Source organism: Acomys minous (genome assembly GCF_964271855.1).
Source record: "Acomys minous genome assembly, chromosome: 7".
NCBI lineage: Eukaryota > Metazoa > Chordata > Mammalia > Rodentia > Muridae > Acomys > Acomys minous.
The window spans coordinates 19,529,738-19,551,791 of NC_140488.1; the positions used below are offsets into that span (position 1 = coordinate 19,529,738).

The window sequence follows — 22,054 nt, forward strand, 5'->3', positions numbered from 1 at the left end:
ATCCTGAAACTTTGTTCACTTACAATTGCTTGCTTCTCAGGGCAGAGCAATAAAGACTTTGGTCTTGCTTTTTTTTTTTTTTTTTTTTTTTTTTTTTTTTTTTTTTTTTGGTCTGCTTGATTGTTCAAGACATACACACAACGTTTTTGAAATAAAGATCCCCAAAGTAATGGACATTTCTCCCTTAATGTACCATTCTTAGGCTTCAATCTCCTCTTTAAAAAATGAAACAAAACAAAACACTAGGGCAGGAGAGGTGGCTCAGCACAGGACCCAGGCTCAGTATGCAGCACCCGCAAGGTGGCTCACAACCACCTGCAGCTCCAATCTTGATGGATCAGAAGCCATCTTCTGGCCTCTAAGGGCTCCTGTATCCATGTGGCCCACATGCATTCAAGTATATACAGACTCATACTCATAAAAAATAATGAATAAATAAAGCTTAAAAGGACTGTCTTTTTCTTTGTTGTCTTTTTTCTATCACAATGTATTTAATAACGTTTTTAAATAAAAAATAACACTGACGAGGAAAAGTATTCCAAGGTTAATATTTACTAAATATGATTTCATCCTGCCTCTCTCAAAACAATCTTTAGAATACAAGGTAGAGGAAGATTTGCTTCACAAATTGAACATTTCCCCAAACCCAGGGCTGGAAATCAGGTGAGCATCTCTGTTGATATTTATGGAAAATGATCTTTGCTTCGGAATGGAATTTGTTTTGACTTCTGCAGTCAATGCTCTTCTTATACAAGTAGGTTCAGCTTCACAACTCGAGGAAGAGAAAGCATAAGACCTGTCATCAAAGTCACCTGCATAAAAAACAAAGACTGTTTAAACTGGGGTCATGAAGGACTTTGCACAAGAAAGAAACCTAAAAACTTCATGGGATGTTGTGATGAATAAGTAGGAAAAAAGTGAACGTTGTGGAAAATATACTGTTAACTATGAGGGAGATAACTCATTCTGACAACAGTGCCTGGGCCACAAGTACACAAGTGCTTCCTGCAGAGCTATAGTCATAATCTAGGTGCACTCTGCAACAGGTCTTTGGGCCTCTTGGTTCTCCTGGAATAGTGCTTGGCACAAGAGTGTTAAGATTTTCCAATATGAATTTGCTACTGTTACCTCTGAAGAAAAACACATGTACACTTGGGATACATATTGCTAATGAACTAAGATATACATGGGACAGCAAGGATACCATTTTGCAAAACTGATCCTTGCCCATCAGCCCCAACTATTAGCTCCTAAAGAGATTCCACAACTCAGGCACTCTTTATACCCTGACATTCAGGGCCTCCAAGAAGAGCAATGAACGTCTGTGGTTAGGTGGCCGTAGTGGGATGGGTATCAGTGGCTAGGGAAAGATTGTTTTCATGGATACCATTAACTTTCCCATACAGTGAAGGGGACTAAGATTATATAGTGTGATTCAACCAGTCCTGTCTGGTCACACAGACCTACAACTAGCTGGTTCAGTTATACCTATTAAGGATGGAAAGAATGAAGCTCTAAGCACAGGTCACAGAGTTAAGGACACAGCCTGATCTCAAGACAAAGCCCTTTTGAACATACCACTCGGTGGCTAAATCAGTTTTAGGCCTGGAAAATAAAATGCATTTTTGGAGTCAGTGTAACAAAAACTAGAACTGAGAGAGAGAGAGAGAGAGAGAGAGAGAGAGAGAGAGAGAGAGAGAGAGAGAGAGAACTGAAATTAGCACTGAGAAGTGCCAGGCTGCCCGCAGTTAGGCTATCAAAGCTAAGCTGTCTATGTGTGAAGCTGCAGCTTCGTTTGGTCTTGCATCATGGTCCAAGTAGAAAGAACAGAATGCAGTCATCACAACATCAACTTAAGGGGTTCTCTCTCTCTCTCTCTCTCTCTCTCTCTCTCTCAGTTTTTAGATAGGGCCTCATTACGCATCCCAGGCTGGTCTCGAATCCTGGACAATCCTTCTGTAAGTCTCCTAAGGTCTGGAATGATAACACTTGCCACTACACCTACCTTTTAACTTACAGTTTTCAAAAATTCTCAATCATTTTTACTGTCCCTTTGTTGTTTTTTCCTTATGTTGAGAAAACTTTACATTTTTAATTGGCAGTCCATCCTTTCCCTGCAATTTCTCCATCCTTTCCCTGCAATTTCCCTCCTAATACTGTATCTTCAGCTAAACCCCTGTCTCTGCCTACAAGTACGACAGTTCCTGTGGTAGCAACTCAAGGAGTGTTCATGGTAGGAGGCCGTAGCCAGGAAATCCGCAAGCTCTGATTTCTGACTCTGTCTGCTGCCTATTGTCTTAGTGACTATCCATAGGCACCTTTACCATGACTAAGGGTCTCTCTACATAAGTTGAGAAAATTGAACTAGAGTGTGTCTAGGGTTCTTTCTGGTTCCAACAGTCTGGGACTTGAGGGTTTAAACATTCTGTTTTCTATTAGTCTAACAGCCCACCAGTCTATATGTGCTTTCTCAGCTGAGAATTAGGGAGAGCTGGAGAGATAGCCCAGAGGTTAAGAGCACTGGATGTTCTTCCAAAGGTTCTGAGTTCAATTTCCAGAAACCACATGATGGCTCACAACCATCTATAATGGGATCTGGTGCCCTCTCCTGGCGTGCATGTGTATGTGCAGGCAGAATGCTGTATCTATAACAAATAAATGAATAATTATGTATTATACACAATAAATAAATAATCTTTTAAAAAATAATTAGTTCACATATATAGCTCCATATATCTATAAAATGACAAATCTACATACAGTTACAATATAGATTAGATTTAGTGCTTACCTGGATATCTATCATAGGTATTATATTATGTTATATATCATATAATGTAGTAAATATTAGTTATATCATATATGAAATATGTATTTGTTTTTAGAAAGTATTATTTAATATTCAGCATATAGTTTCATGTTATTGAGTACCACTGGAATACAAATGCAAACAACAGTGTCTTGTGCTTTACCGTTTGAGAAGTTTATTTCTGAAGGAGTACTAGGTATAGATCTTATGGATTTGAAAGTGGAATTGGTTGTTGTTGACTTGATTGATGGTGTCAATAATTTTGGTTCACGGATTCTCTTCAGTATCTTCTGTTTATGCCTAACCTTTAATCCAAACCTGCTTCTCCCATCTGAAATGACACCAGAAAAAAAGTTAAACATGTAAACTTGATCAAATTCTATATTTAAAATGGGTGAGACTATGATATAGTAATTACACTTCCTTCACTAATCCCTCTAAAATATAAAGTCCAATGCTTAATGCCTGTTTATTCTGGGGGTCAGTTTTTCCATGAAGTTGTACAAAGTAAATTTATCCTGTGGTGTATGACATGTGGAAATACAATGCACTTACCAAAGATGTCTGCTTTCCCTAGAGCATAAGAACTTGAAAGTCACTGGTGCACCCAGTGGAAAAGACACCTTCATACTACTTGTAAACTCTTAGAGTACAAATGTTGCCTTCCTGGAGGAAGCAGAATGGCCTTTGTAAGGAGATTGAGCAAGCTGCTAGAATTGAAGAGAAGTTCATTTGATAATAGAACACCACTTTGTGCTGGAATTTTGATAGAGATTGCATCGAATCTGTAGATTACTTTTGGTAAAATGACCATTTTTACTGTTAATCCTACCAATTCATGAGAATGGGAGACATTCCCATCTTCTGATATCTTCTTCAATGTCTTCCTTCAAAGATTTGAAGTTCCTTCATACAAGTCTTTCTCTTGCTTGGTTAGAATTATACCAATGTATTTCATGTTTTTAAGGCTACTGTGAAAGATACCATTCTTTCTCATCCCATTTGTTGTTTGTATATAGGAGGGATACTGGTTTGTTTGAGTTAATATTGTATGCAGCCACAATATTAGAGGTGTTTATCAGCTATAGGAGTTCCCTGGTAGAATTTGGGGATTCACTTATGTATACTATCATATCATCTGCAAATAACAATACTGTGACATCTTCTTTTCTAAATTTGTATCCCCTTGATCTTCTTCAGATATCTTATTGCTCTAGCTAGAACTTCGAATACTATATTGAATAGATATGGAGAGAGTGGGCAGCCTCGTCTTGTCCCTGTTTTTAATGAAATTGCTTTGAGTTTCTTTCCTAGATTGTTGTCTTGCTCAATCATCAACAGAGAGGTGTCTTTGGTCAACTGAGGTAGAAGATGCAGAGATCCACACCTAAGCATCAGGCAGAACTTGGAGAAGTCACAGAAGTGGGGGAGGAAGGATTATTGGAGCTAAAGGGGTCAAGGACACCAGGAGAACATGGACCACAGCATCAACTAAGCATTGACTCATAGGGTCTCACAGAGACTGAAGCAGCCAACACTGAGCCTGCATGGGGCTGTGCTAGGTTCTATGTAAACAGGCTGTGGCTCTTTACTTTGGGGTGTTTGTAGGACACCTAACAGTGGGAGTGAAGGTGTCTCTGACTCTTTTACCTGCTCCTGGGACATTTTCCCTCCTCCTGGGTTCTTCATCCAGCATTGATATATGGGTTTGTGCTTAGTGTTACTGCTATTGTGATATGCCCTGTTGGGTTGATATCACTGGAAAGCCTGCTTTTTTCTGAATGGATATGGAGGAGCAGTGGATCTAGGGGAGAAGGGGGGTAGTGGGGTACTGGGAGAGTGGAAGTAGGAGAAGCTGTTGGGATGTGTTATATAAATGAAGAATCAAAAAAGAAAAAAGAAAAAAGAGGAGAAAGAGAATACCAGTTTGCCTCCACTGGAGATGTCCTCAAGGAATGGGACAGTGTTGAGAGAGGCATCATTAGAGGCCACTACATCTCCCACTTGGCAGAGTCCTATCAGAAGAGTCACCCAGGAAGCTCACTTGTGAAGCATCATAGAAACACTGACACATTCACTCCACCAGTCACCACTCCTTTCTTCTCACATTCACTCCACCGACTGGTGGCTACTAGCCAAAAGGCGCCATGGCCCAGTTCCTGAAACACACTAAGTACTCGGCCAATATTCTTCTAATGGAAGCACAGGCAAGATGACAAGCAATTCAAGAAAGCCAGGGCCCCAAATAAAAGTTGTACTGGGTTAAAATTATGCCCCAAGCCACAGTCTTCCCTTGACTTCCTTCACCTTTGTGTCCTTTTTATGCCGTGGAAGGAGCCTCAGTAGGAGACAGGTTCATGTGATCAGTTTTGTAAAGTGTGTACAATGTAAAAGCTCACCTAAGATGGCATCTTACCTGAGAGGTTATCCAGTTGAAACCACCTGCATTGAAGGTGCACATGCCACTGCTCCCGCACACTCTCCTTCATCACACAGTAAAACACAAAAATGAGGAACCCTAAGCCGGAGAGAACAAGATCAGTCTTCTCACCTTCCTTCACCAGTTAGCACTAATCTGACTCAGGCCTATTCTTGTCCCCATCAATGCCGCTTCCAGTGAATTCCGGGGCACTAATATCTTTCCAATTTCTTTATAGCTTCCCCAAAGGCAGCAATAACACAAACTCAGCATTAAGATTCCATGTCTACCACTGTTTTCCCCTAGGCTGCCATCCATCCTATAGCATGAGACACAAGGGCTACTAGGTGCCCAGCCTCAGAGATAGTGCTCAATGGTTCTCATTCACATCCTTGACATGCAGCATCCTCTCACATATCAATGACATGTAGCAGAAGTCATGGTGTATCATTCCATCAGGCTATAAAAGACATACCCTTGCATCCACTCACTCTCCAGGAAAACAAGTATTTTTTCTTGACAATATCTTGGCATTCCTATGCAGATGCGCACAATGGTAGGTCCCAGCTATGTGACTGGGTATTCTAGGACGCAGATACCACTGCCCAGAACAGGACTAGCAGACAGCATGACTCCAAATTCATGACAGTCTCTGAGCCAAAATTATATAGTTAAGTTGTGCCTTGATTCTGGATCAGACCGTAATTAAAGTTAGAAATGTATGCAGTATTAAGCTGCTGGATTTAGGGGCTAGGGGGCTACACAGACATAAATAGCTGATGTACTTGCTCTTTGGCATAACTGAAACATGTGCAAAGCATGCCCAGCTTTGACTTTGTCCGGCAAGTGAGAGGGAAGTGCTGGAGGTATAAGTTGTCAAATGTGGGACATTTTTCATCTTTATCCTATAAAATAGCCCCTGAGGAAATGAAAGGAGGACTTAAGATGGTCCTGACTGAAAAGTCCCTGGAGGACTAATTGGATTTCTTCAAGATGGAGATGGAATTGGCAGAAGTAATTCTTGTCAATACTATGACTTTTATTTATAGTCCATGCTCAAAATCATTATCCACAAAGCCCTTGCAGATACTTCAACTTGAAAAGCACCATTTCCACTTCTGAGGTGCCATAATACTTTGCTTCATATAGTATGTGCATTACTTGGCCAGCTAATTCTCTGCATATTGACCATCTTATCTTCCAGTTGTCAAGTCTTTGAAGGTCTGACTTCTGTCTCCTTTTAATCTTCATATCACCTTCCCCTTTGCCTCCAGGACTATGTGTCGCAGCTGACTAGAATGGACAGTTGTGGACTTGAACTTCCAGGCATTTGACACATAAATTCTCATTGTCATCTATAACCTTAGTAATACCTCTTTGGACTTCAAGATATATGTGTGTGTATATATATATATATTTGGTTCAAGTGCTATTTGGAAATCTTTGTTCTCTAAAAAGAGTTCAACTTGCCTCCACATTGGCAAATGGTCCTGCTGGTAAACTATTTATAGTACTCATTGCAAACTGAACACAAGTCAGAAGGGTAGGTAACTTCAAAGTTTATATCAGCCTTAGTGAAAGTAATTGTGTGTGTGTGTGTGTGTGTGTGTGTGTGTGTGTGTGTGTGTGTAGTACTGGGGATTGAACGTAAGTCTTTACACATGCTCAGAAAATATTCTACCACTGAACTATAAATGCAGCCCTATTTATTTATTTATTTATTTAATGTGGAAGCAAGATCTCACTAAGTTTCCAGGGTGGTGGCTTTGAAATTGCAATTCTCCTACTTTATCCTTCGAAGTAGTTGTGATTACAGGTCTGTGCCGTGAGGTCCACCACAAAGTCAAGAATCTTGGATTGAGGCAAGCTGTAATCTGCTTTCATTATATTGCCCACCAGTTCGAGGGAGCGGAGGGTGTCTTTGTTTCAAAAGGATGCTAACAAACAGCAGTAGCCAAAAGGAGAGCCAAGTAGCATGATGATGGACACAAGCAAATCTGGGCTTCTGTATCCAGATAAGGAAATACTATTTGTGGCAAGTAATACACGTGGAGGAGACATGATGGCATGAGTCACAGATCTCACAGTGCTGTCACAAAGAAGATCAATTATGCTTACTCTATGTGCTGGCCAGCTCACAACTAGGAGTGATGGAAGGAGGCATCAGAGCCATCACGTTCTAACAAATCACAGCTAGTGCTTACTAACAATGGCCGTGTGTGCTAGGTATTGTGTTGCTGTTCTCATGTTTACAGGGGGGAGGCTTTGGAATCTATGGTGTTTACTAAACTTTTCCCAGGCCACAGAGTTCCTCTTGAGTTGGCCGCATCAGCACTGAGAAGAGCATGTCTGACAATAGAGCTCATGGTCTTAACCATTGCACTCTTTTTCTGTCCAAGGAAGAAGATGGGACTAAAAATCCAAGAGGATCCGAAGTTGAACGCTCTGCTTCATGGAATGCTGAGCTTTTGGTCCCTGGGAAGTTTCAGGAAGAGCCAAGGAACTTTCTGTCGCTTGATGGATAGTTGGATTGGCAAGATCTTGGTTCCCTGGTCCCAGCCCTGAGACTCCGTGATTCCAGGTGGGAGGCAGCAATCTGGAGGCCTGTCTCATTTACTCCCCGAAGGGCTTTCTCACGATGTGGAAGCAAACAGCAGCAGTGATGAATTCAGTAGTCTTGTCTCTTTCTGGGCAACAGCTACCTGGAAGGCAGTGCAGCAACCTGAGGGGAGCAAGCCTCAGCCTCAGAGCTGAGAACTCTGGCTACAGCATGAACAAGAAACAACAGTGGGGGCTGGAGACATGGCTCAGTGGTTAGGAGCACTGTCTGTTCTTCCAGAGGTCCTGAGTTTAATTCCTGGCAACCACATGGTGGCTCACAACCATATAGACTGGGATCTAATGCCTTCTTCTGACATGCAGGTGTACATGCAGAGAGAGCACTCATGTAAAATAAATAAATAAATCTTTTTTTAAAAAGAAAGAAAGAAACATCAGTGACAACGACGAAGAGCGACCACCTATTGCTGCTGCTGCTGCTCTGATCTCCTGCACATGCTTTTGTGAATTTTCATACTTAAAAGTTATTGTGTGAATTCCAATGAGCTGCCCGCCGGCTCTCCCTCTTCAAGTCCTAGCAGCATTTTCTCTCCCTTTCCCACCATACACTGATCTGCTTATACACTATAAGCTAAGCAAGAGGGAAGATGTCAGGTGGTTTGTTTTGTTTTTGCCACCAGCATTTCTAGGAGTGTACCCCCTCCTTTGCAAAGGCACATCAGAAGCTTAATTTTTTTTCTTACTTAATCACAGGACATCTACCATTCAGTCGTGGCTACAAGTTGACCATTTGCCATTCAAATTGCTAGTTTGTTCACCTGTTTCATTTCAGTGTGTGTGTGTGTGTGTGTGTGTGTGTGTGTGTGTGTGTGTGTGTGTGTGTAACTTGACTTAGACATTTAGAATCTTGAAAACACCCTTGCTATATGACAGCACACTCTATATTATAAGTAGGACTAGGAACACTTGCTTGACAAAAGCCATGTCTGACAGATAGCATGCCTCTCTTCACATTGGTTCTATGGGATTCTTGCTTTCATCTTCAAGAGAATAACTGATTAAATTCTGCAAACTCTTTCCCTATGCCAAGGGATGGAGCACTGGTTAGTTCAAAAGCAACTCCTTCTTTTCAAGTTCCAACTGACTTTACAGTCTTCATTCAACCCCACTTTTAATACTCTGGGCCAATTTCTCCTCAGATTAGTTAGCCAGAGAGCATCCTGGAGTTAGCACTGAGAAGGGAGTCTGTATAGGATCCCGATCCACTTCTATGAACACTCTCTATCAAGGGTGGCAGTTCTTGTGACATGGTAGAATATCAACTTAAGAGCACTTCAGTATGAGCCGGGTGGCTTTGTCCACTGTAGAGCCATTCCCTCAGTTGTCAGCCTCCGTCATCAAGTGTCAGCAGCCACAAAAGGCACTGAGGAAGAAGTATGCGAAAGAGCTGCTAAGGCATTCATCTACCAGATGCAATGAAAAGGCACAGAAGTGGCTGGGGAGACAGCTTAGCAGGTAAGAGTACTTGCTGTACAAGCATGAGACTCCGTTTTCCAATCTTTAGCATCGTATTAAAAGCTAGAACGGCAATGATGCGTGTAACCCCAGTGCTATGTGGGATGGAGGCAAGGGAATTGGTGGAGCTTACTGGCTGTCAACTTACCTTCAAGTTCAGTAAGAAACCTTGTCTCAAAGGAATAAGGAATTAATTACTAGAAGAGGTCAGCCTGTAAATGTGCCCCGCCTCTCTCTCTCTCTCTCTCTCTCTCTCTCTCTCTCTCTCTCTCTCTCTCTCTCTCTCTCTCACACACACACACACACACACACACACACACACACACACACACACACACACAGTAAACAGCACACAGAAGGAAAAAACAGCATATTTTATGTTTTCACATATTCTATTCAGAACCTTGGTCCCAGCCCTTTGTATTTAAGCAGCTGTGTGACTCTTCAATTTTCTAGCCTGGTGGTTTAATAAAATATTAAGACATATGATGCAAATGGGACCTGGAGAGTTAAAAATGTAATCTCTCTACTGTCTAGTAATTGCTATATTCAACTAGACCATGTGCTTCAACATTTCAACACAAGCATGAATCTGTTTATCAACAAACGCACTGTGCTGATGCCATGAGTGCTGTGGAAACCTTGCCATTCAGTGTTGGATGCAGACACCACAAACCAGAAAGAGTTGTACTACCTTATTTGAAGTGCTCCTTCCACCCTTGAGTAAAAGAGCTGTGTAGCCACTTAATGAAGGCTAACATCTATCTAGTATTCCCATAGGCCACTTGTTGACGCTCAGGGCGTAGGGATTTCCTGCCATTTATTTTCTCTCCTTTAAATTCTGACATGTGCGATTATTTTCCAAAACAACAAATTTTGCTTTACAAGAGGTCTAGCTAAGCCACAGAGAGAGCTAACGTACAGTGGTTACCTTGCAAAGTATTACAAATGGCAAAAAGATACATGAAAAAGATCCTCACAGGTCCCCAGGCAAAAAAGGCAAAGCCCCAGGTGAGGCCAAGTAAGAATGTCAGACTGATTGTGCCTTTGAGGTCATTCAGGATCATCTTCTTGCGTGTCTTCTGGCTTTGGGATTTCACTGACGTCAATTGAAAGAGCACAGTGCAGAACATGGAGAGGTTCGTGAGAAATACGAGGCAAAAGTAAGCCACCACTGAGATGTAAAAGATGCAATCATCTTTAATCCAGCAACTGTATAGAGCAAGGAATAGAAGACTATTGTGAGCCATAAACATAAACTACTGCTTTCTGGACACTCTAAGATCACATGGTCAGCGTCGTTGAAACTAAAGACGCCTAGACTCAGAGAGGTAAGGCAAGACAATGGTGTTCACTCACGCCCCCTGGAGTCAGAATTGGGCTTAAACTTACTCTCCTGAGCCCTAGTTCTGGATGCCTTCCAATGCAAGTTTGAGTCCTACATGATACAGATACAGCAACCTCGGTAAATTTCCCCAAGAAACTATTCTATTCTTCAACAAAGGAAAAACAAATTATGTATTTTTCCCCAAAGAAGCTCTCCTCCCCATCCTGCACACACCTTAAACTAGAGCTTTTATTTGCAAGATGAATTCTGCTTTGCATGAGAAATATCACAGCAAAAGGACAGGACTGAGCCAGAACATTGCTGAATGCGATCTCAAACAATGAGGAGATGATCAGAGTTAATGAAAATGCAACAAAAAGAAGACGGCTCTCCTCTCGTTGTACTGCTTTAAAATATGATACATTTGGACCACAAAAGGCAGCAGTGACTCCCGGGTGGCTTAATAGCTCTACAGTTGCTATTAAGAAAGAGATGTATAGGGGTTCCTGAGAGCAGATGCTTCACTGAACAACATTTCTCACTATGAGACACATTATTTCTGAGTTTTGTAAGCAGACAAGCTTGACTAAGTCAACTGTGTGTCTAATTAGCTGGAATTTCTTTCTGAATCCAGAAACATTCCTTTGGGACATGTTGTCCACATTGGTACATGTCATTTGTGTGTGTGTGTGTGTGTGTGTGTGTGTGTGTGTGTGTGTGTGTGTTTGAATGTGAATTAGGAGGGTAAGGATTAAAAAAAAAACATTTAGTTTCCCTAATAGAGTCTCACACATAGGAGTCTCGGCCTATCATTTTCAGACTCAAACAAAACTATAGAACCCTCTCAAAATGAGGCAGCACCATATTTTGGAATACAAATGATCTCAGTGAAAATACCAGTATACAAAATAGCATGCACAAAGTGTATGAGAGGTCAACACATGCAAAAAAAAGTGGACCATGGGGCTGGAGACATGGCTCAAATTAAGAGCACTGGTTGCTCCTGCAGAGGACCTGGGTTTGATTCCTAGTGCACACATGGTGGCTCACAATCATCTAAACCTCAAATTCTAGAGAACTGGATACCTTCTTCTGACTCCCTTAGCACGAGGCACACACCTGGTGCAATACATACATGCATGCAAAATGCTCACCAGAATAAAACAAATCAATCTAAAGGAATTGTAGAATGGGAGAGCAGGTAAGCAGCCATCAGAGCCTAGGAAGAATAGGAGGGAGGGTACAGAGCTTCAGCAGACAGCAAGGATACATGTCTGTCTTCTACTGCACAGTGTGGTGGCTATAGTAAACAATATTGTATTGTACATTTCAGATTACTGAGAAGGAAGGAGTTTGAATGTTGACACCACAAAGAAATGATACATTTTTTGGATAATAGATGTGCTAACTACCTCGATCTGACCATTATGCAACATAAATACATATTCAAATATTTTTGCTGTATTCCACAAATAAGTACAAATAATGTGTCAAAAATAAAATCACTATCTGGCTGTCATGCTTCGGGCTTGTAATATCACTAATCTGGGAAGCTGAGGCAGGAGTATTACTGAGTTCAAAGTCAGCCTGGGCAACATACCAACTTCCAGGACATCCTGAGCTATATATAAGACTCAATCCCCAAATAAAAAGCAATAAGAAGAAGATATCATTTAAAATAAAACAAGCAAGTCAAAAACTGTGTGCAAAGAAATAGCTACATGTTTGCCTATTGGTAATAGGAGTTACCTGAAAGGAGAAACACTTCCTAGCTGGGCAGTGGGAAGAGGCTTACTTTCCAGCCTGTACCCTTTGTACTTTTGGATTTTGTGCCCTGTGGCGAATTACCTTTCAAAGCATAATTATTTACAAAACAAAACTCTTAGAGCTATCTGTCTCTCACTAACAAATCCACATATAAAAAGCTCTTTGTGAGGGGCGAGGGTGCAGAGTTGATTTTGTTTTGGTTTTGCTTTTGCTTTTGATCTTTGAAGAAGAATCACTACGAGACAGATACTGGGACCTTTTAAATCACAGAACAGGCAAAGAGAGAGGACAGAGCTGAGGACAAGAGATTAGAGAAGAGAGTGAGGGAGAGCAAGGGATTTTAGTTAGAAAGCATCTACTGCAGAGGGCGTGGCCACTTAGACCTTCTGGCAACTGCCATCTCAATATGAAAGACGGAGGCGTGGTAGATACGGGGCCTCCTTCACTTGATCCCAGGGCAGCAGGACAAGGAAGCCAAAGTGCACGTGACTTTAAGGAGAGGGCATGGTAAAGGGAATGGCTATGGGGAATTTAAATAAAAAGACTGTGCAGTCTAGAGGATTGCATGACTCCAATGAAGGCTCCAAAGAGAGGGGAATCAAAAGCTGTTCTTGTGACTGTGCCTGAGAGTCGATTTACTACAATATGAAAAATTCCAGTCTCCTTCTGGAAAGACCCTTGTTGCTAAAAGAAAGAATGTGTTTTGCAACTCATCTCAGTGTTTTCTTAGACTAGGCACTAAATCTTTCCCATGGTCTGAGCATTTGCATCCAAAAAGGCTGCCAGTTACATAGCATTTGCCATGGATCAGGCAACAGGTAAATGACATTAGCCCCATTTTCCAGAAGAAATGCATCTAAAATGCAAGATGACTTAGCCATGATTGTATAGAATCCAAACACCTAACCATTCCACAAATGAGCATGGCTATGTTTGAGTGGAAAAACTGACCCCGCGTTTCCCATTAAGCCAGTGCTTAGACTAAGTGCCTGACCAAAAGCATCCCACTATACCTAGAATCCCACCACCCAAAAAGCAAGAGATACTGGTACTTACAATGGAGTTGTTGGGCTCAGAGTTCCATATAGGTCTTTTCTTACACTGAGTATAATGGCCACTGTGATTGCTGGGATTCCTAAAGTGTGTAAGCAAGGCAAAGGAACCTGTTAAATTCAGGGGGAAGGATCCCAAGCAAACAGCTGTGGGACTGATACATTAAGACACTGTTTAAATTAGACACAGATACGCTAACGTCAAAATACCCATTGTTTGCAAAATGTTTGTGAATTCTTCCAAGTTAAACACTTCTAGGAGTGTTTCAATACTATAACCAAGCAGTGTGCCTGTGGCTTCAAGGTGGTGCTCACTACTTATTAAAACAGCTCAAGAGCCAAAAACTCAGTTTGGCAATCAAAGCATCTAGCTCATCAGAATACAAGTCCACACAAAGCATTTCTTATCAGATGATAGGCCACCATCTTTTCTCCATTTTACTTCTGCCCCTTTGTTCCCACTATGTCTTTGTCTAAGTCACCTTGGAGGAAGGGCACAGGCCATCAGCTGCAGCCTTTTTTCCTTTTTTGACAGGCAAGCCTTTTCGACACTGACATTTTGACTAGATGGACCTGTTAACAGGCACTCAATTTAGCCACACTATAATAAAGCAATCAGCTCAGTTAAAATGGTCAAACATGATGGGAGTGTGGGCATGGGCTATATAAGCTGAATTTGCTGTACAGTTGCAAAACTGAACTGACTTTGTTGTTGTTAAGTTTGCATTTCTCCTAATGGGAGCACACACCCACACCCACACACTGGATGTGGAATTAAAAAATAGTCCCCCAAAGCTATCCCAACCCCCACAGTGGCAAGCATCCTCCACTGCCCCAAATGTGATAAATAGATCAATCCCTTCCAACACAGCTAGGCCACACCTAGCTCTGAGCTCACCCTTATGCACATGGTTTTTTTTTTTTCATGTACATGAAAGAAGAAAGGGGTCTACTGGTGGAAAGAAGAGGACCAACAGGAGGAGAGCAGGAAAGATGGGAAGGGACTACTGGAAGGAAAAAAGGGTGAATAATAATATAGTATAATGTGTAGAGTATGGAAATACCACAGTGAAGCCCATTATTTTCTATACTAACTTTAAAAATCCCCCCTGGAAGCTATAAGACATGTTGGAAAGGAGGCCTCCTAGTAAGGATGAAATCATGTGGAACTACTGGGGCTTGCAAGATGGCTCAATACATTAAGGCTTTTGTTTCCAAGCCCAAGTTTGATTCTGGGGACCCACATGGTAGAAGGAGAGAGGGAATTCCCTCAAGCTTTCCCCTTATCTCCATTTGTATACCACACTCATGCACCCCTACCTAAAACAGATAAGTATAACAAGAATTCTTGCAAATATCCCATTATTTGTTCTGTTGCTTTTTCTTGTTTGGGATTTGTGTTTCTTTCTTAAATATTTTATTAATTTATTCATATTACATCTCAATGGTTATCCCATCCCTTGTATCCTCCCATTCCTCCCTCCCTCCCGCTTTCACCCTATTCCCCTCCCCTATGACTGTGACTGAGGGGGACCTCCTCCCCCCCTGTATATGCTCATAGGGTATCAAGTCTCTTCTTGGTAGCCTGCTATCCTTCCTCTGAGTGCCACCAGGCCTCCCCATCCAGGGGATGTGGTCAAATATGGGGCACCAGAGTTTATGTGAAAGTCAGACCCCACTCTCCAATTTGTGTTTCTGAGGCAGAGTATCACACTGGAAGGCTGGCTGAACTAGAGTTCACTGGGTAGCCTAGGATGTTTTTGAATCTGGCATGGCAGGCATAAAGCACCAAACTTAGCTGTTAGGTTTATAAAATGTAGACAAATCTACTTTACTAGAAATTTAATTTAAATAATTGTAAATTAATAAATTTAAATTCATGTATAAATTAGAACATTTAAATTTATTTAATTAATTTAAATTTCCTAGACATTTAAAGGCATAACCCTTTATAGCAGTTTGCTTTGGCCTAGTATGGCCAACTGCTAAATCTACAGAGATCCTAGTATTTGCTCTCTGCAGCAACTTAGCAGTACCCCTCCCCCATGTCCTTGTATATGTCCATATAAGCCAGAGTGGCAAAGGCTTGCATCTCAGCTTATCTGAATTTTGACAGAATGGACCTCCATCAATGGGAGAATTCAAGAACCTTGTAGGATACTATAGCTCCCCTTTCCTCTGGGGAGTTGTCACAAGACACTTTCTTATCACCCCCTGGGCCTGCAGAGATGTTAAGCTTTGTACCCTGCTCCTCTTAAAATGGAGCTGTAGAGTAGAAAAGCCCATAGCTTCCATTTAGAACTGACTCCTCAGCCATAAAGTACCCCACCATTTTTGTACAGTGTCATCTGTTCCCTTTCTCTTCAGTGTTATTCTTTTCGGAGTCTGGGATGAGAAGTAGAGATCTGCAATTTGAGCTCCTTCCCTATTCACTGTGTTAATAATAAGCTGTACCTACGTATGGCTCATTGTATCTTTCTCTCCTGGTTAGTCAGTTAGACCTTGGCCTTAGCTTGCCCTTAGCTTGTGATTCTACTTGACACTTTTCAAGATTCTTTTGCTCCTGAGTACAATCCCTAGCCTTTCCCTGAGTCTTAGGAAGCAGCATAAAACAAGAGGCTCTGAGAGACAAGAAACAAGGTGCAGGGACCATTGTCATGTACGATGTGGAGTGAAGGAAGGAGGAAGGATCTGTGACTGGAGCTGAGAATGACTGATGAGGAAGAAAAGTGGGAGAGAAGGGAGGAACTACATGCTGAGTCCCATCCATGACTTCCTCCAAGGGCAACAGTGGTTGCGACAGTCAAAAGGCATGGGAAGGGTCAATTTGAAGTCTCCCCGCCCCCATTTCCGAGGCAATATAGAAAGATCATTGGTATTAAAAGTCCAAACTTTGGAGATGGGCTCCCTGGTTCAAATCTTGAGTATGAGTTTTACCAAATACAGCCTTTCCCCCCCCCACTGTGTCTTCAGTAAGAATAATAATAGCACCCACTCTATACAGATGCTGTGATACATGGACATGCAAAGCTCTTAGAATATCAGCTGGCATCTGTTGTTGTGACTTCTGTGAGGGGAGAACTAAAGTCTCCCAGGATTGCTACACAGCACAGGACAAAGGTGGGTGTTCAATAATTATCTGGCACAAACTCTTTACTCTGTTGAATGTACGTAACCACATAGGCAGGAAGAGAGATGCACATTTAAACTCCAGTGATGCAATCCTTAATTCCTGAACTATACTAGTAAGACTTGGGTGTGAAATAACATGCCAAATGGTGCCTGTAGTTTGAACAGGTCCTCCCAAGTTCGTATGGTAGAAATTTGATCCCCATTGCCACAGTATTGAGAAATGAAATCTTCAACAGTTGGTTAGGTGATAAAGGACCTGCCTTCAGGGATGGATTAATGCTTTATTGCAACAAATGGGCTCACATTTTTTCATCAGTGGGTCTCTTATACAAGGATGATTTCTGTCCCCTTCCCCTCACTCATGGCCATCGGATGCCTCCCACCATGTTATAACACAGGACTCGATAAACTTTTACTTCCAATCTTCTAGAACTTAGAAAGAATATCTGTCTTTGTAGATTACCAAGTGTCAAATTTTCTAAAAAGAAAAAGAGAATGAAGGAGGAGGAAGGAAAGAAGAGGAGAAGGAGAAGTAGGAAGAGAAAGAAAAAGAGAAGGAGGAGGAAGAGGAGAAAAACAGACTAAGGTGGAGCTAAATTTTTAAAAAGACAGTTGTTATGCCAGGTGTGATGGTGTACACCTTTTATTTCAGCACTCAGGAGGTACAGGCGGGTGGATTTCTGTGAGTTCAAGGCCAGCCTAGTCTACAAAGTGAGTCCAGGACAGCCAAAGCTATACAGAGAACCCTGTCCAGAGAGTAAAGGAGCGTGAGGGAGAGAGTGAGGGAGAGAGAGAGAGAGAGAGAGAGAGAGAGAGAGAGAGAGAGAGAGAGAGAGAGAGACAGACAGACAGACAGACAGACAGACAGACAGACAGAGACAGAGACAGAGACAGAGACAGAGAGAGAGAGACAGAGACAGAGACAAAGACAGGGACAGACAGAGACAGACAGACAGAGACAGAGACAGACAGACAGACAGACAGAGACAGACAGAGAGAATATCAAGTCCAACAGTAGAATACTCACCCCAACCAGCTACACAAAATTTCAGGATGTAATTTGGAATGTATGTGTTGAAGACTTTGACTAGAGCAAAGTACATGTGGACTGCCTCTAGGCCCATCCAAGTCAAAGACACAAGCAGAAAGTAGTGGAGTGCCACGGCAGCTGTGATGCATAGTCCCACTTTCTGAAATGATGTCAGCCAGGAATTAACCAGAAATGCTAGGTTGAGCATCAGTAATGCTGTGCATAGGTTGATCAGGATTTTGGAAGGATAATCTTTTCGAAGTTTGCTTTAAAACAAACAAACAAACAAATGTTAGGCCAGGCAGGGATTCCCTTTCCAATTAAGCAGTGCCACATCTTATCTATATAGTAAAACAACAAGAGTTGTTTGTTAGAGTCTCATAAGTCCCCTTGCTGCAATTTATGAGAGTTACAGTGGCTCTGTTTTTGGTGTGTGTGTGTGTGTGTGTGTGTGTGTGTGTGTGTGTGTGTGCACTTTCTACTGTTGATACTTTAAATTTTCAGTGTTCTTGTGGGTTCCCAGGCATGTAATTGTAGGGTTTGGATATTTTTGTTGGTTGGTCCATTGGTTGGTTGGTTTTATTGTTAATGAAAGTAAATGGGTTGCTTGTTTAATATTTTTTGTTCTTAAGAATTTTATACATGTCCCCCTCCAACTCCTTCCATGCCCCCCAGCTTTACTTCCTCTCAACTTAAGCTCAGTTTTAAAAATAATTATGTTGTTACTTGGCATTTCTGTGATTAGTAATAATGTTGATAACCTTACCATATTCTTACATTTACTAACCATTTGGAGGTAACTTAGGGATGCCCATCGACGACCTTTTCTGTGAAGTGTTCATTCAGTTCTTTTGTCCACTTTTCACACACACACACACACACACACACACACACACACACACACGGATGTATGCAGGCAGGCATGCTTGCACAAACACACTGCAAGTATCTTCTCCTAGTCTGTGGTTGTCCTTTCACTACCATAATTTTCCTCTGATGAAAGGGTTCTTATTTATAATAAAACTTTAGACTTTTCCTTTTATGGTTCTTGTTCTTGTATCAGGGTAGATAGATTTTACTCCTCATTGCAAGCCTCTCCTTTTTAAAATAGTCTAATAATAGTGGTCTAACCTCTTCTTATTGTGCTATATTCATGAATTTAATAAGGTTTCAATGACAACACATCCCTTAGACCAAATTAAACTTACTCAGAGATAAGTTGTAGAAACTTACTGGAAAGCTATGTATGTCACCATTGCAATTCCCAGGAAAATGGAGGAAATCCCACATCCTGTGTAGGTGATGATCACTAATATTCGTTCGTTCACTGCATCCACTGTAGACCTGGACAAATCCTAGAATTGCAGTATGTAGTACTTTATATATTAATCACAACAAGCTCAGAGCACTTAGAGTGTTCTAGTGCTCATTAACAGTTGGTTCCCAGGACATATAACAACACTCTTATAGCTTTTATATAGTCAAATTATATGGATGGCTATGTGATAAAAACCTTATATGGTTTGTCCAGACCTACTACAGCTTACTGCGTACACAGCATGGAAAGCCATCAACCACACTGAAAGAACATTTAGGCCTTAGCTTCATTGTCATTAACATGTTCAGCACTTGAAAGTATAATGAAGCTGGTGGATTTGGATTTGGGATACAAAGTGAATCAATATCTGAACTAAGTGGCCCAAAATACTACACAATCATAAAAATGCTCCTTTTCCTCAGACCTTTAATGATTCTTAAAAATTCAGAGATAAAGTGGTCATTTGTCTAAAGGAATAGTCCAGTAATGTTTTAATCTGAAGATCATCAAGGATCTGAAATGTCATGTAAAACTATTTGAATATACAAGTGCACTGGTGTAGGAAGAAAATCCATGGCTTTCATTAGATGTTTATGATTCTATGGCTCATTAAACATTAGGACTTGGGCCAGGAGACCTGGATCAGTGATTAAGAGCACTGGCTCCTTTTCCAGAGGACCCAGGTTCAATTCCCAGCACCCACATGACTGTAACTCCAGTTTCAGGAGTTGTAACACCTTCACACAGATATACATACATGCAAAATGCCAATGCACATAAAGTGATGATGATAATGATGATGATGGTGGTGGTGATGGTGGTGGTGGTAGTGGTGAAAAAGAAGAGGAAGAAGAAGCAGAAGCAGAAGCAGCAGCAGCAGCAGCAGCAGCAGCAGCAGCAGCAGCAGCAGCAGCAGAAGAAGAAGAAGAAGAAGAAGAAGAAGAAGAAGAAGAAGAAGAAGAGACTTTTAAGCTAGGAAGTACTAATCTATTCTTGGAGTTCTCAACTAGCTGGGATATTTGACAATATTTAGAAATATATTTTGGTTGTCACAACTGAGGAAGGTGCTACTGACATTGAGTGAATAGAGCCCAATGTGCAGAACTGTTTTCCACACCATAAACTTATGTGTTCCAAGTATCAATAGTATTGAGATAAGAGAAGCACTGAATCTCTCCCTTCTATCAATTACATCTCAGAAGGTTCTAAGCAAGTAAGATGCCCCCCAACAAAAAAACCCTGCAAATCTAATTGCTGACAGAGATAGTACATGTGCACAAGGCTTTTGACTGCTGTTGTAAAGCCCTAGCCAGGTGGGAGTGAGCCAAATATGATTCCTACAATTTGACAATTATTAATTGATGCTTTTTATGTGTCAGATAAAAATGGTCAAGGGAATATAAAACATAGTTAGCTTCCCTATGCACCCAGAACTTAGGAGGCTATGGCAGGAAGACAAGACCAACGTGGGCTACATACTGACACTGCATATTCCACAAGAGCTTCTTGAGCTTTCATCTAAAATCGTATGAAGAGAAAAAGAAAACACCTGTTTCACAGTGCTCTATTTTGGTAAACACCATGGGAGAAGAGCTCTTTTTTTGTGCTTGTGTACAATTTTTCCATTATTTAGTTTACAAGTACATTCATAGCTTGAGCCTAATAAAAGTTGTTGAAATTCCATTGAGTGGTAAAGAGACAACTCACCATTAAAACTCCAAAGTGGGTGAGGTGGTTACACTGACAGATTGTGTAATTTACAGTGGTTTCCTTCACTCTACAGCCTGATGAATTCCATCCACCTTGCCCATCTGTGGGGGACAGAAGGGAATTTCAAAGCAATTTTGCTTTTCCCAGAAATGTTTAATTTTTCATCATATGCACCCTCCGAACGTGTGTTATAATTAGCATTGTTTGTTAAGACAGCAAGGTAGAGACACAATTGAACAGAAAAATTAAATTACATTTAATAGGCTGAATTGATGAGTGTGTCAGCGGCGCAGGGGGTGAGGGCGGGCTTTGTAAATAGTCTAATGTCATTGTCACTCACTTCTGCTTCTGTACTACGTCTCTACAGAGTAAGGTAGATTCTAATAAGGAGCAACTATTCTTGTCACCATGGTGGCACGACATGTTTTGTAAATAGCCAATCAAAGAAATTGATCTGGAAGTTTTAGGAGGGCCTAGACCTTTGGAATATAGGCTGCCACTTGACCAACTTGGGATAAGCAGTGATATTAGAAACAGCCAGTTCCACCCAGAAACCAAATGGGCTCAAGTGATTGTGGTCTGAAGATCCTTACAGCCCATTAGAGCCTTGGAGATCTTGGTTTACTGAGCTGGTTCAGGGTGGTAGAATATTTATTTCGGGACAGGTATCCAAGTGTGAGCAGAACTGTCCTCCTGGGATAATGTCATATATTCCAGGTGTTCTGGACTCACAGTATAGGGATTCAGGGACAAAAGTTCTCCTGGGTGGACTCCAGCCAATGGCCATGAATCAACACAGGGATGCGCTTATTGAAGCCACGGAGGACAAGCTTGTCACTTTATAGGACCATTTTTTTTTTCTGACAGATTTTGGGGGGAGCCAGGAGACAAGACATTGCTTTTGTTTGTCAGAAGGAGGTAGTATTCTTTCCCTGAAGAGCTAAGTAGAAAAAGAATGTTTCTCTTCTAGCGGATTTCTAGATGGGGAAAGTCTCCAAGCAGAATTCCCTAGGTAGACAATGTTTCTCACCACTAGCCGGGGCATTCCTGGGAGACGCTGCTTGTGTGGGAGAATTCTCTGACATTTGATATTAACGCTACAGACTCCAGTGGAGGCATAAACCTAAGAGAAGCCAGGCAGGAATAATCACACCCAACACTTTGATAAATGCATAGCTCTCCAAGCAGGAAGGGCTTTTTGGGAGTAATGAAGTCTCATCTCCTCAATGAGATGATTAAAGAACTGGATCCTTCAGAGGGGATAGATAGGGCCTACTAAGGACTCACCATCACTATAAAAGAGGGAGAGGAAAGGAAATAGTGATAGTCCCTGTAGGAAAGCACACCTTACACACCACATGAGCACTTTTCAGCCCTCTTCAAATAGCTCAGTTATTCTGCACTGGGCCTTCTAAT

General features: G+C 41.5%; 1 protein-coding gene across 1 annotated transcript in view; it reads right to left on the reverse strand.

Annotated features, from left to right (window-relative positions):
* Positions 1 to 621: 621 nt before the first annotated feature.
* ADGRG4 (adhesion G protein-coupled receptor G4) overlaps positions 622 to 22,054 on the reverse strand; it is a gene marked incomplete at its 3' end in the record, with an annotated part of 132,658 nt that continues 111,225 nt past the window's right edge. Inside the window, exons 16-23 of the mRNA XM_084789765.1 lie at positions 20,636 to 20,739; positions 18,844 to 18,965; positions 17,608 to 17,876; positions 13,453 to 13,531; positions 10,234 to 10,514; positions 5,226 to 5,327; positions 2,973 to 3,140; positions 622 to 812 (exon numbers count right to left, since the gene is read on the reverse strand). Coding sequence (XP_084645891.1) covers positions 622 to 812; positions 2,973 to 3,140; positions 5,226 to 5,327; positions 10,234 to 10,514; positions 13,453 to 13,531; positions 17,608 to 17,876; positions 18,844 to 18,965; positions 20,636 to 20,739 — 1,316 coding nt within the window. The remainder of the gene's footprint in view (positions 813 to 2,972; positions 3,141 to 5,225; positions 5,328 to 10,233; positions 10,515 to 13,452; positions 13,532 to 17,607; positions 17,877 to 18,843; positions 18,966 to 20,635; positions 20,740 to 22,054) is intronic.